Consider the following 22,016-nt stretch of genomic DNA (forward strand, 5'->3'; position numbering starts at 1 on the left):
ATTTGAAAAATGTGCCTGATGAAGTAATCAAAACTTCAATGAATTCAATGCCAGAACGAGTATAAGAGTGCTTGAAAACAAATGGAGGAACAACACATTTCTAAATTATTTTTTTATTGTTTTTTGAAATATTTTTGAAACTGGTCTTAAAATTTTGTCCAATTTTTTTTCCCATTTATATTTTTTACTAGTCAGTTTTTTAATTTTTTAACATTATTTTGTAAAAAAATTATAAATTCTTGTATAATAAATATAAAATACAATAAAAATTCTTTCTAAAAATGTTTTTCTTTTTTTGATACCTTTTTCCAAAATAAAATTATACAAAGGTTAAAAATAAATTTTGAAAAAAAAATGAGTGGTCTTTAATTTTTGGCCACCGCCGTACGTATGTGTGTTCATATGTATGTGTATATATATGTATGTGTGTATATATATATATATATATATATATATATATATATATATATATATATATATATATATATATTAATATATATATACACATACATATACATACACATACACATATATGTACACACATACATACATGTATATGTATGTATATGTATATATATATATATATAAATTATATATATATATATAGATATTTAAGTATATATATATATATATATATATATATATATATATATATATATATATATATATATATATATATACATATGTATATATACATATGTATGTGTATATATATATACATATGTATATATATATGTATGTGTATATATATATATATATATATATATATATATATATGTATGTATGTATGTAAATATATATATATATATATATATATATATATATGTATATATATATATATTTAAACAACTTTAAAAAGTGTTCTACACAATAGAGTGCTCAATGTTCTTAAAAAAACAGAGCAATTATATATTAGTAGAAAATCACTTAACAAAATTTCATCAACAAAGATTCATCAGAAATCTTTGTTGATAAAACACAGTGTAAAATGGAAAAAAAATTTTGTTAAGTGATTTTCTACTAATATATATATATATATATATATATATATATATATATATATATATAGATATATAGAGAGAGATAGATATAGAGAGAGAGAGAGAGAGAGAGAGAGAGAGAGAGAGAGAGAGAGAGAGAGAGAGAGAGAGAGACAAAGAGAGAAAATTTCATATCTGTCTGTGTGTATATATATATATATTAGCCAATCCTATAATTTTTTTTTGACAACCAATTTTTATGTGGAGTGACTAATGAGTGGTGTAGCAGTCATATTTATTGGAAAATTTTTTAATTTTCAATTTTTTCTTGATAGAAGTATTTGCGCCAATTGTTCAAAGTTACACTTTACAATTTTTGACTAAATTTAGAACAATTTCCAAGCATTGGTGCAAATAGATTCTGGTCTCAAATCCAGTTAATTTGTTGAATGATATTTTCTTAATTTGTTCCTGTACCAAAAAAAAAACACTGTTCTTATTAATTTAAGAAATATGTAGTACCTATCTTTCACTGATTACAATAGATAAATTATCACTTGCTATGGTAAAGTGATTTTTTGTTTTACGACAAACTTTATAATTTTTACCTCATTTTTGTGTCAAATGATGTTTTTCTAAAAAAATACTGTTACTTTATACTTAATAAATACTTTCCAAAATTGTTTCCTCAAAAGATTGGGTAAAGGACTTTCGATTTTTCATTGTAAACTAAACTAGATCAAAATGTATCAATGTAATTCAAAAATATACACATTTTTTTTGCGGTTATTTGAGGTGCTCCAAAAAGACCTAATAGCCGCATCACAGAATAGTATATAACTTGAAAGTTTACGCTTGTTTCATGTTGAGAAAAAGCCTGGAGTAGGCATCAATCCAAAGAATAGTGAAGGATCCAGCATTTTTTAATGTTTGACCTAATAGACATGGAGCAAATCCCAAACATTTGTATGTTAATACTTATGTCAAAGAATGATGCTTTACAAAATATTGCAATGATTGGAGGCTGGGAACAAAAAAAGCCCTAAAAATTCATCTATTCTGCCCCAAACTTGAGAGCAACAGTTTGTAAAATAATTTTAAGCCATTTTTTAACTAAGTTTATATTCATCAATAAATTTTAAGTTTCATAGTATTATCTCTCAGCGTTCATAAAATATGACCATATAAAGTTTAAACCCCCCTCAAGTTAAGGGGTTACAAATTTTTCATGATCATTATTTTTGAACGCTTATTGATAAATTAGAAGTATTGTAAAATAATATTTGAAATTTATCGATGAATATAAGTTTAGTTAAGAAAAGCAAAAAAATTATTTCATGTTGTTCTCAGGTTTGGGGCAGGGGGATAAAATTTTAGGGCATTTTTGTTCCCAGTCTCCAATCATTGCAACTTTTTAAAAAAGATTATTTGACAAAAGTATAAACATACAAATGTTTGGATTTTGCTCCATGTTAGCTACCTCAAACACCAAAAAATGTTGGATCTGTCACTGCCACAGATCTCTTGTTTCTGAAGCAAACTTGCTTCAGAATTCAGCGTTTAAATGTTGCAAATGTACAATAAATATTTATATAAATATAAATTTTCACTAAATATTTTTCTTAAAACAAGAAATACAGTGTCCTCAATAAAAAATGGGCAGCATGATTTATTTGAAAAAAGCAAAAAAAAAATTAATTTCTCTCAAATATTTTTAACTTTATTTAAAATATGTCAAATAAAAACTTCTATTACACAATATTTGTCATTAAAAATAAAAAAAAAGTCAATAAAACAGTTAGACTTATAACAAAACTATGGAATTAGTAAAAATCAACTAAAATAGGAAAATTCAACTTTTTAAAAAAAAATGTTTTCTAATTTTTTACATCTATGTTGTTTAATATGGAATGCTTAATGCAATTACATTTTCCCTCGATACAACTAAATAGAAATTCAATCAGTTTTAAGTACAATATTCATTTTTATTACTTGGTCGCATAACCTTTTGCATCAATAACTGCTTGGTATCTGTGGGGCATGCTTTCAACTAGTTTTGTTAACAAGCAAGTGAATTCCGACCTTTTAAAAGTGTCAAAAATAATTAATCTTTATTACAAGGTTTTCTGTCTTTTAGTTTAGAATCTAATAAAGACTAATATAATTTTGCTGTGAGTTCTGATGAATTAGCAACTTTGAAAAATTATTAAAGTTTTGGAACTCATTGTATCCAAAAAGTCTGATGGAGTCTCATCCGTTGGCATTTTTCAAACTATTATTTAGAATATCAAAAATTAACCAGTAATCTGGTGAAATATACAACTCAGGACCTAGTGGCTGGTCTTTATCAACAAAAAACTGCATTCAGAAGGATTTTAGCTTTATTTCTATTCGTTTTTACATCTTTTTGGACCTCCCTTTGTTTTTGAGTACAGAACTTTTTACAATTTTTATATTGTAATCTCGGTCAAAAGATGCTAACACCAGCACCAAATACCTCCATGGTTTTACCATAATTTGAATTACACCTCTGCATCTCATTATACATCTGCCAATAGTCTCGTCGATCTTAAAAATTTTAATTAACAATAATGCAATGTAGATAAAATAAGGTTTAAAATGACACTGCTAAAAACTTATTACATTTAATTTTGACAAGATAAAATCAAAGTGCTATTTTTATTGATTTCATTTTTATTATATTTCTACTGATTTTAAGAAAAGTCTGTCATTGGAAAAAAAAATTGGTTTAGAGTTTTTTTCTTTGTACTTTACATCTGATTTTAAACCATTGTTTTTAAACAATTTGTTACTTTATGAAATAAATTAATCTTAAATAATAAGACTAAAATATCAAAACTTATGAAATTAAATTTTACTTTAAAAATTGCAGAACCAGAAAAGTCGCTGGTCAAAAACCCTGATGTCCTGGAGAGAAATGTAGTCAGCCATTCAATTGATCTGCTGGAGATTTTATAACTCTGAATAAAAACCTGCCTGTTTTTAGCTAAATACAACTTGAATTTCATGAAATTCAAGGCATGTGAAACAGCTCCATATTTGTTAATTTTCACCTAATAGTCTGATTTTTTTCTGTAATTTCACAATAATCTCCTAGGAACTAAGTTCCTAGTTTGATTCCCACCATGTCCCTGGTAGTACTGCGCTCAACTTGTTTCTCCATGCAGCAGCCTTGTTTGCCAAGGTTCGTGTTTCGGAGTTATAGAGTTGGGAGAGGGTTACAACCACAAGTAGCCTCCTTATTTTGATCTCAGACAGTTTACCCATTGAAATGGGTAAACTGTCATTAATATATATATATAAATATATATAGTTCTATAGTTTGTTGCATTTGGGAGTACGGAAGGAAAAAAATGATTCTTATGCCAACAAATACGTCACTTTTAATTACTTTTAATTAATTTTGACTTTCGTCCAGCATTTGCGTGTTGTCAGAAAGTAAAAACCATTAATTTAATTACAAATTAAACGTTTTTTAAGAAAACTGCAAAAACGCAAATTTAATTGACCAGAATGCTTTTAAAAACATTCTGAATCTTTTTAAAACATTCTGAATGCTTTTAACAATATAAACAATGTTTTTATTTTTATTTTTTTTAATAAAATGTTTTTATTTTTATTTTTTTTACTGTAAATCATGCCATAAAAGTGTTGCTACATCGACTATCTTATAGCCTGACTCGCAACAAAGTGCTGCTACATTGACTGACAAATAGCCTCACTCGCAACGGAGTGCTGCTACATCTACTATCTTTTAGCCTGACTCACAAGAGAGTGCTGCTACATCGACTGAGGGTTTGGTTGGGGCAGGCAGTCTATCAATTGACAAAAAAAAAATTCCGGTCTTGCATTTTAATTTTTACTTTTTGTCAACAAAATACGGAAAAAACTTTCTGACAACATATAAGAGTTCTATATATATATATATATATATATATATATATATATATATATATATATATATATAATATATATATATATATATATATATATATATATATATATATATATATGTGTATCTGCATATATATATATACATATATATGTATATATATGTATATATATATATATATATATATATATATATATATATATATATATATAGAGAGAGAGAGAGAGAGAGAGAGAGAGAGAGAGAGAGAGAGACAAAGAGAGAGAGTGAGAGAGATGGAAAAGAAAAAAAAGAATGTTAGAAAGACAAAAAACCACTAAAAACTGAGATAAGTAAAATATACTTTTCAGCAAAATTAACAAAAATTATCTTCTCAGATATTGCATTTACAAATAAACAAACATTCAAACAAAAAAAATCAAATGAAATACTTAATTAGTCTAGAAATAACAATTATAGAAAGCAATGCCAATGTGAATATATGGCCATTATTAAAAGCAAGCCAATTTTTAAAACATTAATTAAATACTGAAGTTGCATTTATTATCTTCTGAAAGATCCTTTTTTAAACTTGTTTAAAAAAAAAAACATTTTCCTTTAATGGTGGCTGAAGTAAAAAAATTTAAATCTACAGCTTTTATAAACTTTTTAAAACTAATTTGTTAGAACTAATATAAATGTTTATTCTAATAGTAAATACATTTTTCTTTTCTTTATAACAAAATCAAGTGGATAGTCTTATTGTATGGCTGTTGCTTCTCTCATGTATAAAGTATGAGCTCATCAAGGCCACAATTGTAACCTCATTTTCAACTATGCTTATTGTATGGCTGTTGCTTCTCTCATGTCTAAAGAATGAGCTCATCATTGTAACCTCATTTATGCTTTTATGTCTAGGTCCTCTTTTATGTCAATGTCCTCAACTATGCTTTTATATCTAGGATCATACGTTCAATTTTTTTAACAATCTTTTTGTGTTTTGTGTTTGTGACATTATTCACACATTTATAAAACAAGATACCTAAGCCTTGGTTCAACATTGCAATTTCCTTTAGTTATTAGATAGGAGATTTTTGGTTATTATTGGAAACTATTTTTACAAGATATATATTTGTATTGTTTTTTTTTACAACTATGTTTTATTGATTTTATTTCACGGATTATGTTTTTTTAATGTTTTAAACATTACTAGTAATAACTGCATTTAAATGAAACTAATTATAAACTTTATTTAATTGCACCACAAAATCATTAATAATTTGTAATTAGTGTTAGCTTTTATTTAGATTTTATTTTAAACTTTAACTAATTAAAAAGCTATAATTAAAATTTTTTTTAATTTTCATTTTTTTCAATTTTTTTTAATTTAATTTTCAATATAATGCCAAATTTTCAAAATAAAACTATTAGATCTAATTGTATATATAATAATGGTATTAAAAATAACAGCAATTTGCCGCATTTTTGCTACTAATTAAATAAATGTAGAAAAAAGAGATTAATAACATCATATCAACACAAAATAACACCATTTATTCTGTTATTTCTTTTATAAATATAACATAATATATATCATTTTTATATATTTATTATTTTGTTCACTCTGTATTATTACTTTTATGATGTGAAAGCTCTAAATATATTTTAGTTGAAAGTATTTAAATATCAATAAATACCATAATAAAAATAATTAAAAATTACATCATCAAGGATAATTCTTTGAAACAAGGTGTATGTTTGACCAGCAACCAGTTTACCGTTTTTATATGTTTGATTATCTTGAAACTCTTTGGTTGAACTATTGGTTGAAAACACTTCATTGTTGCCTAAAAAAAATGATTATGTTATTTATCTCAAAAATTCTCAAAAATATTATATACAAGACTAATATTTCTAAAATTGAAACAATTTGATATTATTCAAAATGATTACAAATAAGAACAACATTCTTTCATAATTAATTTTCTGTTTTACCTCAAAATTATATATATATATAAAAAACAATAACAAAATTTATTTTGAATTTTATTGCTACTTCTGATTGTGTAACTTCAAAAAAAAGGCGATAACAAGATTTATTTTTACTGCTACATTACTTCTGATATATAGTGGTTGTGAGGTAAGTAGTGCTTGTATAGGAATAGGAATAGAAACTAAATTTAAGAAAATGTTTAATCTTTTTTAATATATATTGAGTATTATTGGATGATGGATGGAATATATATATATATATACACATACATATACGTATATATATATATGAATATATATGACCATGCACACTGTATTTTGTTTTGACAACTTAACCAAAGTATGACATGTTTTGATAATTAGCGTGTTTTAAAAATGCGCTGAAAAAACCTAGCTGAAGAAAAAATTAAAAATAAACAAACCATAAATGAAAAGGCAAACAAAATCTTAAAAAATAATAAACCAGTAAAATAAAAAACATTTTTATCTAAATTAATAGCTCAAACCTAGTAACTGATTTAATTTAGAAGTCAATTAATAGTTTAAAGTTAATAATTTCTTTGATATTTGATTAAAGTTAATAATTTCTTTGAAGATGATTGATAATCGTATCTTTGAAGCTGTGACTGTTGGTTCAGCGTTAAATATTTGTTCAAATCCTTTTAACAGATTATTTTTATTTTTGCTAAGTAGACATTGAAAAATATCAAAGTGTCAAACTTTTAATTTTTTTCTATTAATTACTTCCAACTAGGCTGCAAGCAACCACTATTAAAGTTGGAAATTACTGGAAGAGAAAAGATGAACTTTATAAAGCATGATAATGTTTAACAGACAACTTGAAAATTAAATTGTTTAGCTTTACATGAATAAAAATTTGAGCAATTTGGCTAAAATTTTTATTTACATAAAACTGAGCAATTACTTCAAAAATGCTTAGTAAATGTCATTTGTTAACTAAAATAGAGCATTAATCAGACCAGTAATTTTTTTTTAAATCAAATAGCCAGAATTTACCTTCAACAACAAAAGAAGGTGTTAAAAACTATAAAGTTTTTCACTAATATTTCAATAAATAACATGAAACTTACTTTTTTTGGCTTGGCACTTGGGGATCAATTTAAGACTTCAATTTTTATAGTTTAGTTTTGTATTTTTTTTAATTTTTATTTCACTTATCAGTTTGTGGTTTGTTTATTTTTTAATTTTAGTATAAGTTTACATTTGTTTATTCAAAAAAGTTTTTGTCATTCACCTATCATGATAAATGGCAGCCGGTGCTCTGAGAGAAACATAATCTAAAGCATAAGGACTCAACTGTCAAATTTATTTTTTAAATTTCTGTTACTTTTCTCTATTATAAGAAAACTTCTCTGCTATATTTTCTTGCATTCCTTGGTAGGACTGTCTTTTCTTTCACTAGAATACAATAGTGTCCTCAAAGCCTAAAGATTTTGAGGACACTCTTGTGTTCTAGTTAAAGATATATATAAAAATAATAACTACAAACAATATCTCTTAAGCAATTAGACAAAATGTTTTTAAATTGTATAATAGAGTTTAGTTATTTTAGATAAAAGAGATAAATTATCAAAGATTTTAATGGTTTATGATGGTTTTATGCTCTTTACCAAACAATAATTTGAAATAGATAACTTAAAGGTTACTAAAAAATAACAAGGGAATGAGGGAGGTAGGTTTACTTATTTAAAATATCAGACAAATAGACAACTTAATTGATAAACATGATCACATAATTTAAGTATTTTGGTTAGAAAGTAAAGGATGTCAGAATTTTAATGATATTGTTGAAAGTAAATTATTTTTAAAGTCTTGTTTTGCAGGTTAGAAATTCTTAAAAAAAATGGGATCAAGGTTGTCCTCAAACCTCGCAAGCATATCTAAGATATTATTCAAAATTGCATAGTATATATTGAGTAGGATTTCATGGTTGACATAATGACAAATTTTGGCAGCAAAATTTTTAAGATAAGAGAAAAAAATTTGAGTATATTTTAATTTGAAAATATTTTTAAAAAAATTATAGAAAAATTGTTTGACCAGCCTGAAGTTTAGTTGTTTACAGATTTTAGATTTGATTTAAAAATGATTGTTTTGTTGGTGTCAAGAGTATTAAAGTATTTATTAATTATGTTAATTACATATTAAATATGATTTATCCAATCTAATAAAAAAAAATAGTTTGGATAAATCACAACTAATAAGTTTTTTGATTGTTTTTAATGATATGTTTAATATGAGTAAGTAGGTGTCATCAGAATATACTATAAAATTTTTTATAGCATACTTTGATGACACACGAACATTTAAATTTAGGTTAGATTGCAAGCATATAAGAGCACCACCTTTTTTAGCTCAGTAGAGCATTGTTCAATATTATAGCCATTTATATTTATATCAGTTATATTGAAATCATTAATATATTCTTTAGACTCTGAAACTCTAAACACTATATAAGGAGAATGATAAGTAATCTTATGAGACTACAAAGATCATCTTTATAAAAGTGTGAACAAATCTTAAGATGAATTTAGAACTTGATTTTATAGTTTTATATAACAAGAATATCTTTACATTTGCAGTTTGTAGACTATAATATAATAACTAGTTATTACAATATAAATTAGTTAAGAATAAGTTATTTTTTGTTTACAATTTTCTTCCTTATTAGTATAATATATTTCTTCCTGTTAGTATAATAGAAAGCTGTAGTAGTTTGAAAACTATGAGTGAAATTAACAGTAATTAATTTCACTTTGACAACATATACATTGTTTAGTTTTTCTAGGTAAATAAATTTCAGATTACAAATCATATTGTGCTAGATATTTATCAATGCGAGTTTTGAATAAGTTCAAGCTTTCACTTTTGATGATAAAATCAGATAGTAATTGATTACAGTTTTTAACAACTTCTCTTCTGATTTTGAAATTATGGCCCTTTGTGTTGGGATGATACAAGACAAAAATATTACTATCTAGTTCTATATATATATTTTCAAATATTTTTACATTTGAACTAAGTAGCCTATTTTATTTTTTCTTCAAGTGTGCTTAAGCCAAGTATTTCAAATTTTGTTTCATAACTATGTTTTCAAAGCTGGGATATCCATTTAGTGGCATAACGTTGAACTTTTTCAAATGCATTAATATCACTTTTAAGGTATAAGCACCATGCTTGTATCCCAAATTCAAGATGGGATCTTATAAATCTTACATACAGTATATTAAACATTTTTTTGTTGATGTAATGAAATATTTTTCAACACTCCAAGCAATGAATAAGCTTTTGATGTACAACTGGTTATCTGACTTTTCCATTTGAGATTTGATGACATTGTAATTCCAAGATCTTTTTCAGTATCAGAGACTGCTATTATTGTCACCTAGTTTATTAAGTTTATACAGCGAAGGTTATTTTTTCCAAAGTGCAAAATATGACATTTTCCCTTCTTAAATTGTAATTGCCAGACCTCAGACCATTTGGGGGCTTGGTTAATTAATAATTCTGAAGCAATTGACCATTCTCAGAGATAGCTACTTTCCTGATTAACTTAGTGTCATCTGCAAAGAGCTCAGAGTGTTCTAAAACCTCCGGTAAATCGTTGATATATGTAATGAGTAAAGAAATTACTCATTCTTGGAATCATTGTTGGTGGGAATACCACTTGTAGTTGTTCTATATGTAGTTGCTAGCAATTAGCCTGTTTTCTTTTTATATATTGGTTATGTCTGCCAATTTCTATTTAATTGGTTTCTTCCAGTTTTGAGCGATTTTTCAAAAATTATAGCAAGCTGTAAAGCAAAGGAAGATGCACATCATTTTAGTACTATTGATTTTACCATATCTGGTCTTGGAGATTTATATTCATTTAACAGAAAAAGTTTTTCTTTTATTAATTTCACAGTTATTATATTATCTATTTTTGCCTCACATGGGTAGAACAAAAAGTAATTTTTTAGAATCAGTAAACTATTGGTATCCTCTCTGGTAAAGACTGATTTGAAGTGATCATAATGTTAACTATTTGGTTAGGTTCTTTAATTAGTTTATTATCGAATGTTAAAGCTTGATGGTATTCTTAAATTTATGTTTGCTGTTAACATATTTGAATAGTAGTTTTGGATTGTGGGTTGATTTTCTTACAAGATTCTTTTCAAATAAGCGTTTTGCTTGTAGTACTTTACTTATTAAGTCTTTGCATGCTGTTTTGTATTTTATTTTGCATTTGCCTGTCTATTGTTCTTTAAATATAAATTTAATCATAGTGACCTTTTGATACAAATAAAATCTTAAATTCCTTGTGTGATCCCCCTTCTAATGAGGGAGATCTATTGGGATTATGAGTTCTAGTTTATTGTGGTATAAACACTTTACTTATTTTAGAATAGTTTTATTATGAAAAAATATTTATTTGATGCTTTATTTTTGCATTTAGTCGATTCATTGTTGATAGCTAATTTCCATATGAATACAGAATGTCCTTGTTTAGTGCTGCCAAGTGGATGTAAATGCATTAATTTAAATATGTTATTAGGTTTATCAGTAAATATTGTCTAAAGTACTTACAGTCGTAATACTATCGTTAAAGAATATTGCATCACTATTGTGTTAATACAATCAAGATTTATTTACAGTACAAGCAAAATGGTCACTGCTCTAAAGAGCTAGCATCTCTTGTGCCATCTAATAAAATTCATTCTCGTGTTACTCGTCATTCAATTAAGACTCATCCTTATTCTGTGACTGTTCCTAAGTACTCCAAAATCTCTTATTCCTCTAGTTTTATTCCTTGAACATCAGTTCTTTGGAATTCGCTTCCTTCATCTTGCTTTCCTTTAACTAAACTGTTTGACCATGTAATTTTACGATAATTAAAGTCTCCTATTAATAACAAACTTGTATATACTTAATTATTAATTTCAATTTTAGCATTTTTTTCATCATTTAATTGTTTATTTAAAACCGATTATTTACTTTTCTTCCTTTCCTTCTTTTTATTATTTGTTTGCCTATTTTTTTGTTTATGAGATTGTTGATTAACTATTTATAAAAGGAATATATATCTTTTTTTTTGTATATTTTTTAGTTATCTGGCCAGAGCAATAAATCTACTTTGTTTACTTACTACCATGTTTTGACTGTAAAAGCTTTTTGAGAAGGTGCCATATCTTGTTAAAACTAATACTATTTGTTTTGATCAATCAGAATGTCTACTGATAGAATCATGCAGTTCTTTAGTGCCTCAGTGTGTTGGTTGATTGGACCTGTTAAAATATCAAAAAAACCTACTTCATTAAAACTAGAGCAACTCAAAATACCAAAGCTCCATTTGCCACTTTGTAACCTCAACCATTTGCTGCTACACAAGTTCATACTAAATAGATAATACCTTTCTGAACCTAAAACTTTAGTCAATGTATGTATTAAAGCAAGTTTAACACCAAAGACGTGGTGAGAATCAAACGTGGAACTTCTTGTTTATGTAGTGAGCAATAATCAATTAGTGGTAATACCCAACAAAGTGGCTGCATAATTAGATCAAATCAGAAAAATATAATTGAAACTTTAGAAAAAAAATAATTGAAATTTTAGAATACAGTTTCCCAAATAGTAATTGAAACCAACCTAAATAACATTAATTTTCTCAATGTAAATTTTGTTCATCAACCATTTAAAAAACAAAATCATCTACATTCTCTAAATAAACATACTCTACATTCACTTTGAATTGAACCATCCGCAAAGTACTCACATGAAAAAATACTTAACTTATCAAAACTATAAAACAAAAAACCATTTAAACAAAACTACTTTAAAAATTATATGCATGCATATTTAAAATAGTACATACGAATGTATGTTATAACTTTTATGGCAAAAAAAAGTCTTACTGATAATTTTGTTACTTTACCTTTTCAAAAACTTTTAAATGTTACCTAAATGTTAAAAATATTAATTTCAGAAGAAAATTTATTCATTCCCTGATCTATGGCATCAGGCCTTTTTAAAAAGCGTTACCCAACTCTCATTTTACATACGAAATGGCAATTGCGGAGATGTTCAGCAGTTTTACATTGAGCAAAAACTTTTTTATTTTGGAATATTTAAATTATCTTTTAATATTGTGAATGTGACGTTTATTCAGAAAATGTTAGGTTGTAAAAAAATAGCATTTAACTGCAACTGTGAATATTTTAAATATTTTTTTTTTAAAGTTAAATATGATTTTAAAAATTTATATTTAGTTTTAAAGGAATGTAAAATAAATAGTAAAAAGTAAAATGTAAAACATAGTTTTAACAAAGGTAAAATAGTTTCACAATATTTATTAAAGAAGAACTTTTTTTCTTGCTAACTAATTATGTAAAACATAAATCTTTTCATTGTAGATTAAAATATATGAAAGCAATTAAAAAACTTCATTTTTCTCTTTTAAAAAAAGGAGAAGTGTTTTTGTTTAAAAGAACTCTTTTTACAAATAAATTTTAAAGTTTTTGTTCCTTATTAATTCTTTATCATGTAAAGTTTTATGTAATTTATTTATGATTGAAAATTTTGTTTATGAATATTTTTTTGATAACTAAAATCGCTCTACAAATTGTTTATAATCAATTAAAAATATTACATTGAATAAAATAAAAAAAAAAAAGTTGTAATAAAAAAAGATTATGTTAAGAACAAGATTGTTTTGAAAAATAAATTATAAGGAAATATAATCTTTTTCAAATACCAAATTTAGATTTCATCAGTAATTTTTGTTATATTAGTTTAAATGAATTTTAATGTAGTTTAAAATAATGTAGTTTAATAAATAATGAACCATGTAAACTATCACAATTTGCATTTAGCGTACACCTAATAATCATTTATTTTATTTATTTTCTCTCTAAAGTTCCTTATATTTGATCTTTTTCACAATCAAACAAACATTTCTAAGATATTATAAAACAAATGGAATATCAGAAAATCTTTCACACATTTCAAATCTTTCAAATGAAACAATTCAGAAACAATTACAATAATAAAAAAAAAAAGTTAAAAAAAAAGGTGACAAAATGTTTTTTTAAACCCAGATTGATTAGCCTAAAAAGTTTTTATTTTTTTATTTTTATTTTTTTAAAAAAAAGACTTACCTAAAACAAAATTTCTGTATTTTTCATACATAGAAGCATTAAATAAAGCAGCAATGTAAGGTTCATTATAATCTGCAGTTTCATAAACTTTAAAGTCTTTATAAGTAGATGTAGCATTTTTAATGATTGTACTCATGTTAATTTTCATTGCAACAACTTCATAAATCCTTTAAACGGACAACTGTACAAAACCAATGAATATTGCAAACTATTTAAATAAAAGTTACAAACAATACTTGCTTTGTATTTGAAGGTCCTTTCACTAACTCAATGATATGTCCATAATTTGCATTCCATTTTAAACTATTTAAAAGTAGAGTTTTGCGATCTAAATATGTCAGAAGTAAAGAGAAATAATTACTAATATTTATACCAAATATCTTTGTTTATTAATAGTTGAAAAAAATGTGACCATACCAAGAGTCAACATTATGGGATTACCATAATATGTTGAGTTGATAAAACGATTATCCTAAAAGTAATCATATAAAAAAAAATATTTTCAAACAAAACAAGTCAAAAATCACAAACAAACAAAACTCAATAACTCAAAATTCTACATAACATAAAATTGAACACATAAAACAATGAGTTCAAAAATTTAATAAAAAAACATAGTGTAACAAAAACCTTCATGTTAATGACAGCACGAATATAAAGAAACAATTTTCTAAGTGTAGGCAGCTTAGCATTCAAACTATTCACTGTTTCTGAACCTTCATAAAATTTTAAAGAGTTGGAAGTAAAGCTATTTGAAGGAAATTTTGCAGCCAAAAAATAGGAAAGATTTAATGAATCAGCAGTGGATTGATCTTTTAAAGTCAATGTTTCCATATTAAGTGAAGATATGTTCTCATATGCAATTATTATCTCATAAAAACTATAAATATTAAAAAAATCATCATCATTTATAGCAACAAACTTTTTACAACTTCTAGGTTTTTTTTTTATATATAGAAATTATGGTTTCTATATAAAAAAATGTAACAAAAATATATTAAACATATAACAAATATGGAAAAAGTCTATACATCGAACATAAAAGAAAAATGGAAAACCTGACAGGTCCATTGATATCAGATACACTATAAAACTGACATTCAAATACTTCCGTGTAGTTATTAAAGTATTTTAACACTTCATAAGTTGGTGTTGGAGGTGCTAGAATAAAAAAAATAACTTCAGTCAAAACATTGTTACAAACAACAAAATAATTTAATATTACAAATTAATAACACATTTAAAAATGTATGAAGGTAAACAAAGTAAAAAAAACCTACAAATTGGTTTGGAATAATGCTGTTTACTTTCTCCTTTAACAGAATAATCTTCATCATACACAGCATCTACAGATATGTTAAAGATGGCTGCATGAAAGTCAACTTCAATGGTAATGTTTGTATTATTTGTTTCCGTTGTATTGAAAAAAAAGAATGAGCTGTTGTATGGCTTCAATGATTGGACATTTATCTGATTTGACAAAAATATTCATATAACTAAAGAAAATATAACATTTTTGTGTTTTATCGAATACATACTGTAATTATTATGTAAACATTTGATTTTTTTATTAAATGAAGTAATTAAAAAAAAAGTTACTTTATATTTTAGAATTGAAACTGGAGAATCTGGTTTCTTCCAACTTAGTACTAACTTTTTGTTTTCATCACTTATACTTAATTCAGCAGGAGCATCTAAAGCTATATTAAAAAAATTTGAATTTAACAATTATCAATTTTCTTTAATAACTAATAAATTTTAATGAACTATATTTAGATAATTTATAATTTTTTTTTAAATAAATGCTGTCATACTGATCTATATTGATGCATGTGATACATTGCATTAACATCACAACTATACTATAAGGTTTAGTTGCATTATTTGACTAAATTTTAATTTTTAATTTTGCATAAAAGTATAAACACATCAGTTGTTTTAACTTTGTAAAGTAAAGAAGATTAGAAAACATTTTCATTTTCAGATAAAATACTTTCCTGAAAATGTAACATAATGAGACTTTTCTAAAAATCTGGTATAGTGAACAACTTTTCTAAAATCTGGTATCATAATATTTGGTATAATGACCAGTTTTTTATAGAAGGAAATAGATAGCTCATCACAAGTTATTCCTCAAGTTCCAAAAAACAGTTGTAATTCTCTGTATTTGTTTTCTTAAAAGTTCCATTAATTTCTTTCTGAGCATATTTAACACCCATAGTGCACAAATACTCAAGTTATTAGCACTAATAAAACTTTTATCCAATTAGTCATGTGCAGCCAATATTTTATATCCAATTAGTCATGTTTAGCCAAACTAAACCTGGGCACTATTTGAGGCTTTTTTGGGAATATTTTGATGTTAGAGTACAAAGCAAATCAAACTTTTTTTGAACACCTATAATGCATATGCATTAAGATTTTGGAATAAAATATCATTAAAAAATACATGTTAAATTTCAAGATTGGTAGACCTCCTTAAAATAATGCTGGAAATTGCAAGAAAAGTATTTAACTTTGCTGGTACAAAATATTTAAAGAAACCTTCAAAAAAAGTTACAAATTAAAAGAGTTCAAAAAAGACTTCAAACCTATCTTTATAAACATTTTCAATTATTTTGATAATTTCTACAAAAGCTTTAAATTGATATACAATTGACAACAATGTCAAATATATGCATGTGGAAAATTTCTTCTAGATTGTGGAAAGTTCTCAAATTAATTTACTGCAGAAAGGTGAAATAAGTTTTCGGTAATCTAACGACATTTCATTAAAAGAATAAGCAGCTAATTTATGCTATGTCTTCCATCCAAGTCACTTCTCTGCAAATTGTTAACTGCCATTGAAATCAAGATCTTGTATAGAAACTTGACATATTATGCCATTATAATGCATTTATGGAGTCAATAACATGTGATTCCAAAAAATCTGGACAAATTAAATTCTAAAATATTTTTAGAAAGATGACTTATTTTTTAAGTTTTGAACAATGTTTCAAAAAGAGCAATGTTCATAGAGTAATATTACAAAAAATTAAAAATTTTCCATTCCTTGTCTGTGAACTGTATCAACTCTTGTAAAACTCTCCTTACCAAGTCGATGTACGCGCTCAATGTCGACATGTTTGAAGCAGTAGTTGATACGATTCCTCAGTTGGATCAAATTTTTAGCTTCCCAACAATAAGCATATACTGCTCTCTTGATTTTATTCCAAAAATCTTCAATAGGTCGCAATTCTGGTACGTTTGCAATATTTTGACTTCTGGGCACATATTCGACATTTTTGGACCTCAAAAGTTCTTGAACTTTTTTTGAGTAGTGAGATGATGCAAGGTCAGGCCAAAAAACTATTTCATCATCTTTATGAACAGTCTCTATAAATGGGAGCAAACATGATCTCAAACACTTGTCTATGTACACATTTTCATTGACAGCTTGACCAGAAGGTGCAACATAATGCTTTGACAATCCCTTTGGAGAAATTGCAACCCAAACCAATAATTTTTGTTTAAATTTTGATTTTCTTTTTAATTTAACATCATTTGGTGTTGTAGTAACATCTGATAAATAAAATCCACTGTTTCCTGAAATATTACAATTACTTAATCCAAAATATGATTCATCGTCAATGATCACCTGTTTTTTTCGAAAAATTTCAACCAATTTAGAGCACTTTGGACGAACAAGAGATTGTTGTTCAGGAGTTCTTTTTGGAGCCTTTTTTAATGATAATGAATGATTGTCTTATGCTTTATTGTTTTGCATATGTATGATTGATTGAATTGAATTTTTTAGCAAGAGAACGTTGACTGATTCCATGTTGATGGTCGATTTTTTGACAAAAAAGAAGCTCAAACTAATTGTTTGATCTTCTTTTTTGTCATCTTAACTGCTTTCCTACCTCTTCCAACTTGTCGTTCGGGTAATATGTTGTTGTCTTTTCGTTTTAGAATATTGTAGAGCGTAGATCTTGGAATACTTTCCATCATAAAATGTTTTACAATTGCGTTTTTGGAAAGTTCTGGGTAATTTCAATAAACTCGTACACTCGCTTTCTTAAGTCATCTTGTTTCGAAGTAACTTTTTTCATCATTTCAAATTTGTTGCTCAGTATAAAATAAATTTTGTATAAAATAAATTTTGTATAAAATAAATTTTGTAGAGAATTTAATTCTCTACAAAATGGCGTCCGAGCCAATCAAAATTGATAAATTTACGCGGAGAAAAAATGGCGGGAAGTTTGTCCAGATTTTTTGGAATCACATGTTATATGTGGCTATTTAAAAAAGCTGAGACAAATACACAAAAAACATCAGGCTTTTGTCAAAAATGTTATAAGTTTATTTGCAAGAATTGTTTTTAAAACTTTTCACACCAAAAGTAATTCTAATTTTCCCTTGAAATTATGTTCTATTGACTCTTTATTTTGGTTTTATATTTAGTTTGATTTTGGTAAAATTCTAAAAGATTTGGTCCTGTTTAAATTGTTGCTAATTTCTGATATGAGAATAGACTTTTGATAGATTTAACTCTTGATTAACATTATCTTGATTAGCAACTATTAATTAGCACTAAGTCAGATTTTATCATTACTATTATTATTTATTAAATTGTGTCAATATTAATGATGGGATTTTCAATAATGCTTATGTAGTTTCATTATCTCATTTTCTACCTATATTTGAATATGAAGTTGATCTTGTTTTTGAAAGAGTTAATTGAATTTGAATTTATTGCATAACAAGGTGTTCAAAGATATTCTGTTTGTGAAGAAGTTTGATTGTATTATTTTTTGAATCTTGGTTTAATATCTCTTTTTCTCTGATTCTCATGTTATATTGTTTTGAAGTTGTTAGGAAGTGATTGATACTTATGTGATGGAAACTTATTTTATTAAATACTTTGGATAACTTAAACAATTGAACAGGGATGCAAAGTCAGAGTCCGAAGTCCCTGTTTTTATCCAGAGTCCAGAGCCCCCTTTGTCTGTAACTGTAAAGGCTCAGATAACTTTTGTCTCTGTAATGCAAAACTTTCTTAAAAAAAGAAAAAGGTTATATTGAACTTGTGAAGAACTCTATTTACAATTTTGGATTTAAACTGACCATAAAAATTTAGCGTGTAATATGACCATAAAATTTCACTTTCTCTATAATCACCTGGACAGGTTTTCTGAAAATCTTAGAATTAGCATGTCATGGAAGGATACTATCAGGCTTTTTGAAATAAAAAAATGAAGCTTATTGCTGGTTCCTGATACACCATTATCTAAAGTACACATAAAATAAGAGCTTTAAAACAAAATTATTTAGAGATAAATGCTAAATTAAGTTTTTTAATGAGTTTTTTTTTAATAAATTTATGAATTTATATTATTTTAAACATTATAATTGAATCTAAGAGCTGAGCAAAAAATTTTCATTATTCATTTAAACTTAGCAAAACATAAATAGTCAGCAACAGCAAGTTTTTCTGACAACAAATGTAAACTAGTGTAACAATATGTCTACTCTCAGTACACTAAGCATCGACTAATCTTTTTTAATTCAACCATTTGCGCTATCTCCGCAATCAAAGTAACTAAGAAAACAATAATATTTGGTAAAACCACACTAAAATATTTATTTTTTTCTTTTCAAAATATATTTATATATTTATATACAACTTATGTTAAAAACATGCAAAATGCCCATAACCATGAAGTGTTATATAATTACTAGAAAATCATATATAAAGTTTGTCAACATTTTCTGCATACAAACTTTAGTATTTTAAGACATTAGAGTTTGCATGCAAACTCTTGTACCATAACTTTCTGCATGCAAACTCTAGTACTTTAAGACTAACATTTGACTTACCATAAGCAGTAAAAAAAATAAAAATAAATGGAAAAGAAATACATAAGAAAAAACTAGAGTAGATCAAGGAAAATAAGTATGATTTTCTGCTAAAATATAACTTGAAATTTTAACTTACCATTATGTAGCTTGTTTTCCAGACAACAAAAATCATTGCTAGGAAAAAAGATTGTTTACTCGTTGTCTTTGTGTCTCAACACTAGTTTGTATTCAGTTTGTTCTTTAGAGGGTTCAGAGCATACCATAATCTCACTAAAACATTTTCATTTTGTACTTCTTTTGCATCAGATTCATCCTATCATTTTACAGGGTTATGCAGAAGTATAAATTAAATTATGTGAAAATATAAATTATCTTATGCAGAAATATAAACTATTTTGTGCAGAAATATAAATTATTTTATGCGGAAATATAAATCATTTTAAGCAGAAATAAATATTTTATTGTGATGCATCTCAGTATATATCTACATTTATTTTTTAATTATTTTTATTGGATAGAATCAGTAAACATTTTCAATTTAAAAAAATACAATTTTTATTGATAATGAATTTATATACCTTAACAATGAAAATCCAGCAAAAATAAATAATGAAAATAATAGATTTAATTGATAAAGGAAAAGAAGTTAAAGAAATAAGCCAAACTTTATTTGAATTGGAATTGTTGTTTAGCTGTGTTTTGAAAAATGCAAATAAAATCTTTACCAATATATAAGATTCTAAACTGATTAATAGAAAACTGATTAAAGAAAGTGTTTAGACAAGTCTGATATAAGAAGCACAATCAGCACTATGATAAACAGAGATAACTCACTAACACAAGCTGTGATAATCTGGCTGATTTGGGGTTTCATGTGTCTCAGATATTTGTTTCTAGGCAACATAAAGTAATGAAAATAACGAGAAAGTGTTTGTTACTGGTTCCTTAAGAAAAAAACAATATAAGAACTCTTGATTTAAGACAAAGTTATTAAAGAGAGAATCAACATGTATCGACATCAAAGTTAGTTTTTTTGGATAAAATGAGGTTCAACCTCCATACCTTATCTAATTATGGATTTGCTCCAATATGCACAAAGCTTATATAATGGTTCCAGCTAACAGAAGAAAAAATATAAGCTTGATGGCAGCCATTTTAATTACTAGGATAATTGTATACAAGTTAAAAGATGGTGCTTATAATGGTGATCATTTCATTGATTTTATAAACAGAAAACTATTGCCATATTTAAAATCAAGATTGTATTTTAAAAATAAATAATTATCATTTTCATCCTTGACCTGATGTTTTAAAAATATTATATAAGAAAAGCATATTGTATAAATTTCTCCCACTTTATTCCCCTTTACTTGATTCCATTGAAGAATTTTTTGACGCCTTAAAATGCAGCTAAAAAACATTTGTCCATTAGCTCAAAATAGTAAAGAAATAAGAAACAGAGTTTGAGGTTTAATAAACAGCTGGCAATCAAATTTGATTAATTATTATGATTGTATTTCTCGTCTATTACCTAACGCGTTGGTAAGGAATGAACTTATTTAATAAGTAAATTATTTGATTAGCTGATATTGTTCATCTTATTAATGAATTGAATACAATTTATTACAGGGTTATACAGAAAAATAAAATAAGAAAATCAAAATAAGAAAATATGAAATTTAAATGAGAAGTTAAAAGAAACCCTGTAATTTATTAAATAAACTGATTCCTTGCATTTGAAACGGCTGACACCAAGTTTAATTTGACTTTTTTAAAAAAACTTCAAAGGACAAGAGTCCTGTCATGTTTTTGAGAAAAACTTTTCACAATAAGCTACATAATGTGGTGTATCTTGGAAAAGTATTAAATTAATCCTTTTCAAATTGCAGCATTAAAACAGTATACTTTGGAGTCTCATTAAATTTTATATTCGGTAATTAATTTTGATCAATTTTGATAATTAATTCTCTTCTTTATTAATAATCTTACCTTTCTTTTTTTAAATAATGAAATCTTTGTTTAAAAAAGAAATTTGTGTTCTTATAGAAAAACTTTTATTTTTTTTATTTACTATTTTTACTTTTACATGTTTTTTTTTTAAAATCTTTTAAAACTTAGTACCTTTGAAAACATGTGCAAAACTTAACCCTTAGT

At 25.6% G+C, this 22,016-nt stretch overlaps 2 protein-coding genes across 5 annotated transcripts in view; both read right to left on the reverse strand.

Annotated features, from left to right (window-relative positions):
• LOC136088961 (receptor-type tyrosine-protein phosphatase alpha-like) overlaps window positions 1-14,169 on the reverse strand; it is a 37,384-nt gene extending 23,215 nt beyond the window's left edge. For all 3 annotated transcript variants that reach the window (XR_010642670.1, XM_065814248.1, XM_065814247.1), the window contains exons 1-2: window positions 14,022-14,169; window positions 6,595-6,719 (exon numbers count right to left, since the gene is read on the reverse strand). Coding sequence is in view for 2 of the 3 variants with exons in the window: in XM_065814248.1 (XP_065670320.1) it covers window positions 6,595-6,719; window positions 14,022-14,169 (273 nt within the window). In the remaining variant the exon portion in view is untranslated. The remainder of the gene's footprint in view (window positions 1-6,594; window positions 6,720-14,021) is intronic.
• Window positions 13,980-22,016, reverse strand: part of LOC136088960 (uncharacterized) — a 159,409-nt gene continuing 151,372 nt past the window's right edge. For both annotated transcript variants that reach the window (XM_065814245.1, XM_065814246.1), the window contains exons 9-14: window positions 15,621-15,721; window positions 15,302-15,491; window positions 15,080-15,182; window positions 14,652-14,901; window positions 14,439-14,493; window positions 13,980-14,349 (exon numbers count right to left, since the gene is read on the reverse strand). In XM_065814245.1, coding sequence (XP_065670317.1) covers window positions 14,234-14,349; window positions 14,439-14,493; window positions 14,652-14,901; window positions 15,080-15,182; window positions 15,302-15,491; window positions 15,621-15,721 — 815 coding nt within the window. In that variant the 3' untranslated portion in view covers window positions 13,980-14,233. The remainder of the gene's footprint in view (window positions 14,350-14,438; window positions 14,494-14,651; window positions 14,902-15,079; window positions 15,183-15,301; window positions 15,492-15,620; window positions 15,722-22,016) is intronic.

Source organism: Hydra vulgaris, chromosome 12, assembly GCF_038396675.1.
Source record: "Hydra vulgaris chromosome 12, alternate assembly HydraT2T_AEP".
NCBI lineage: Eukaryota > Metazoa > Cnidaria > Hydrozoa > Anthoathecata > Hydridae > Hydra > Hydra vulgaris.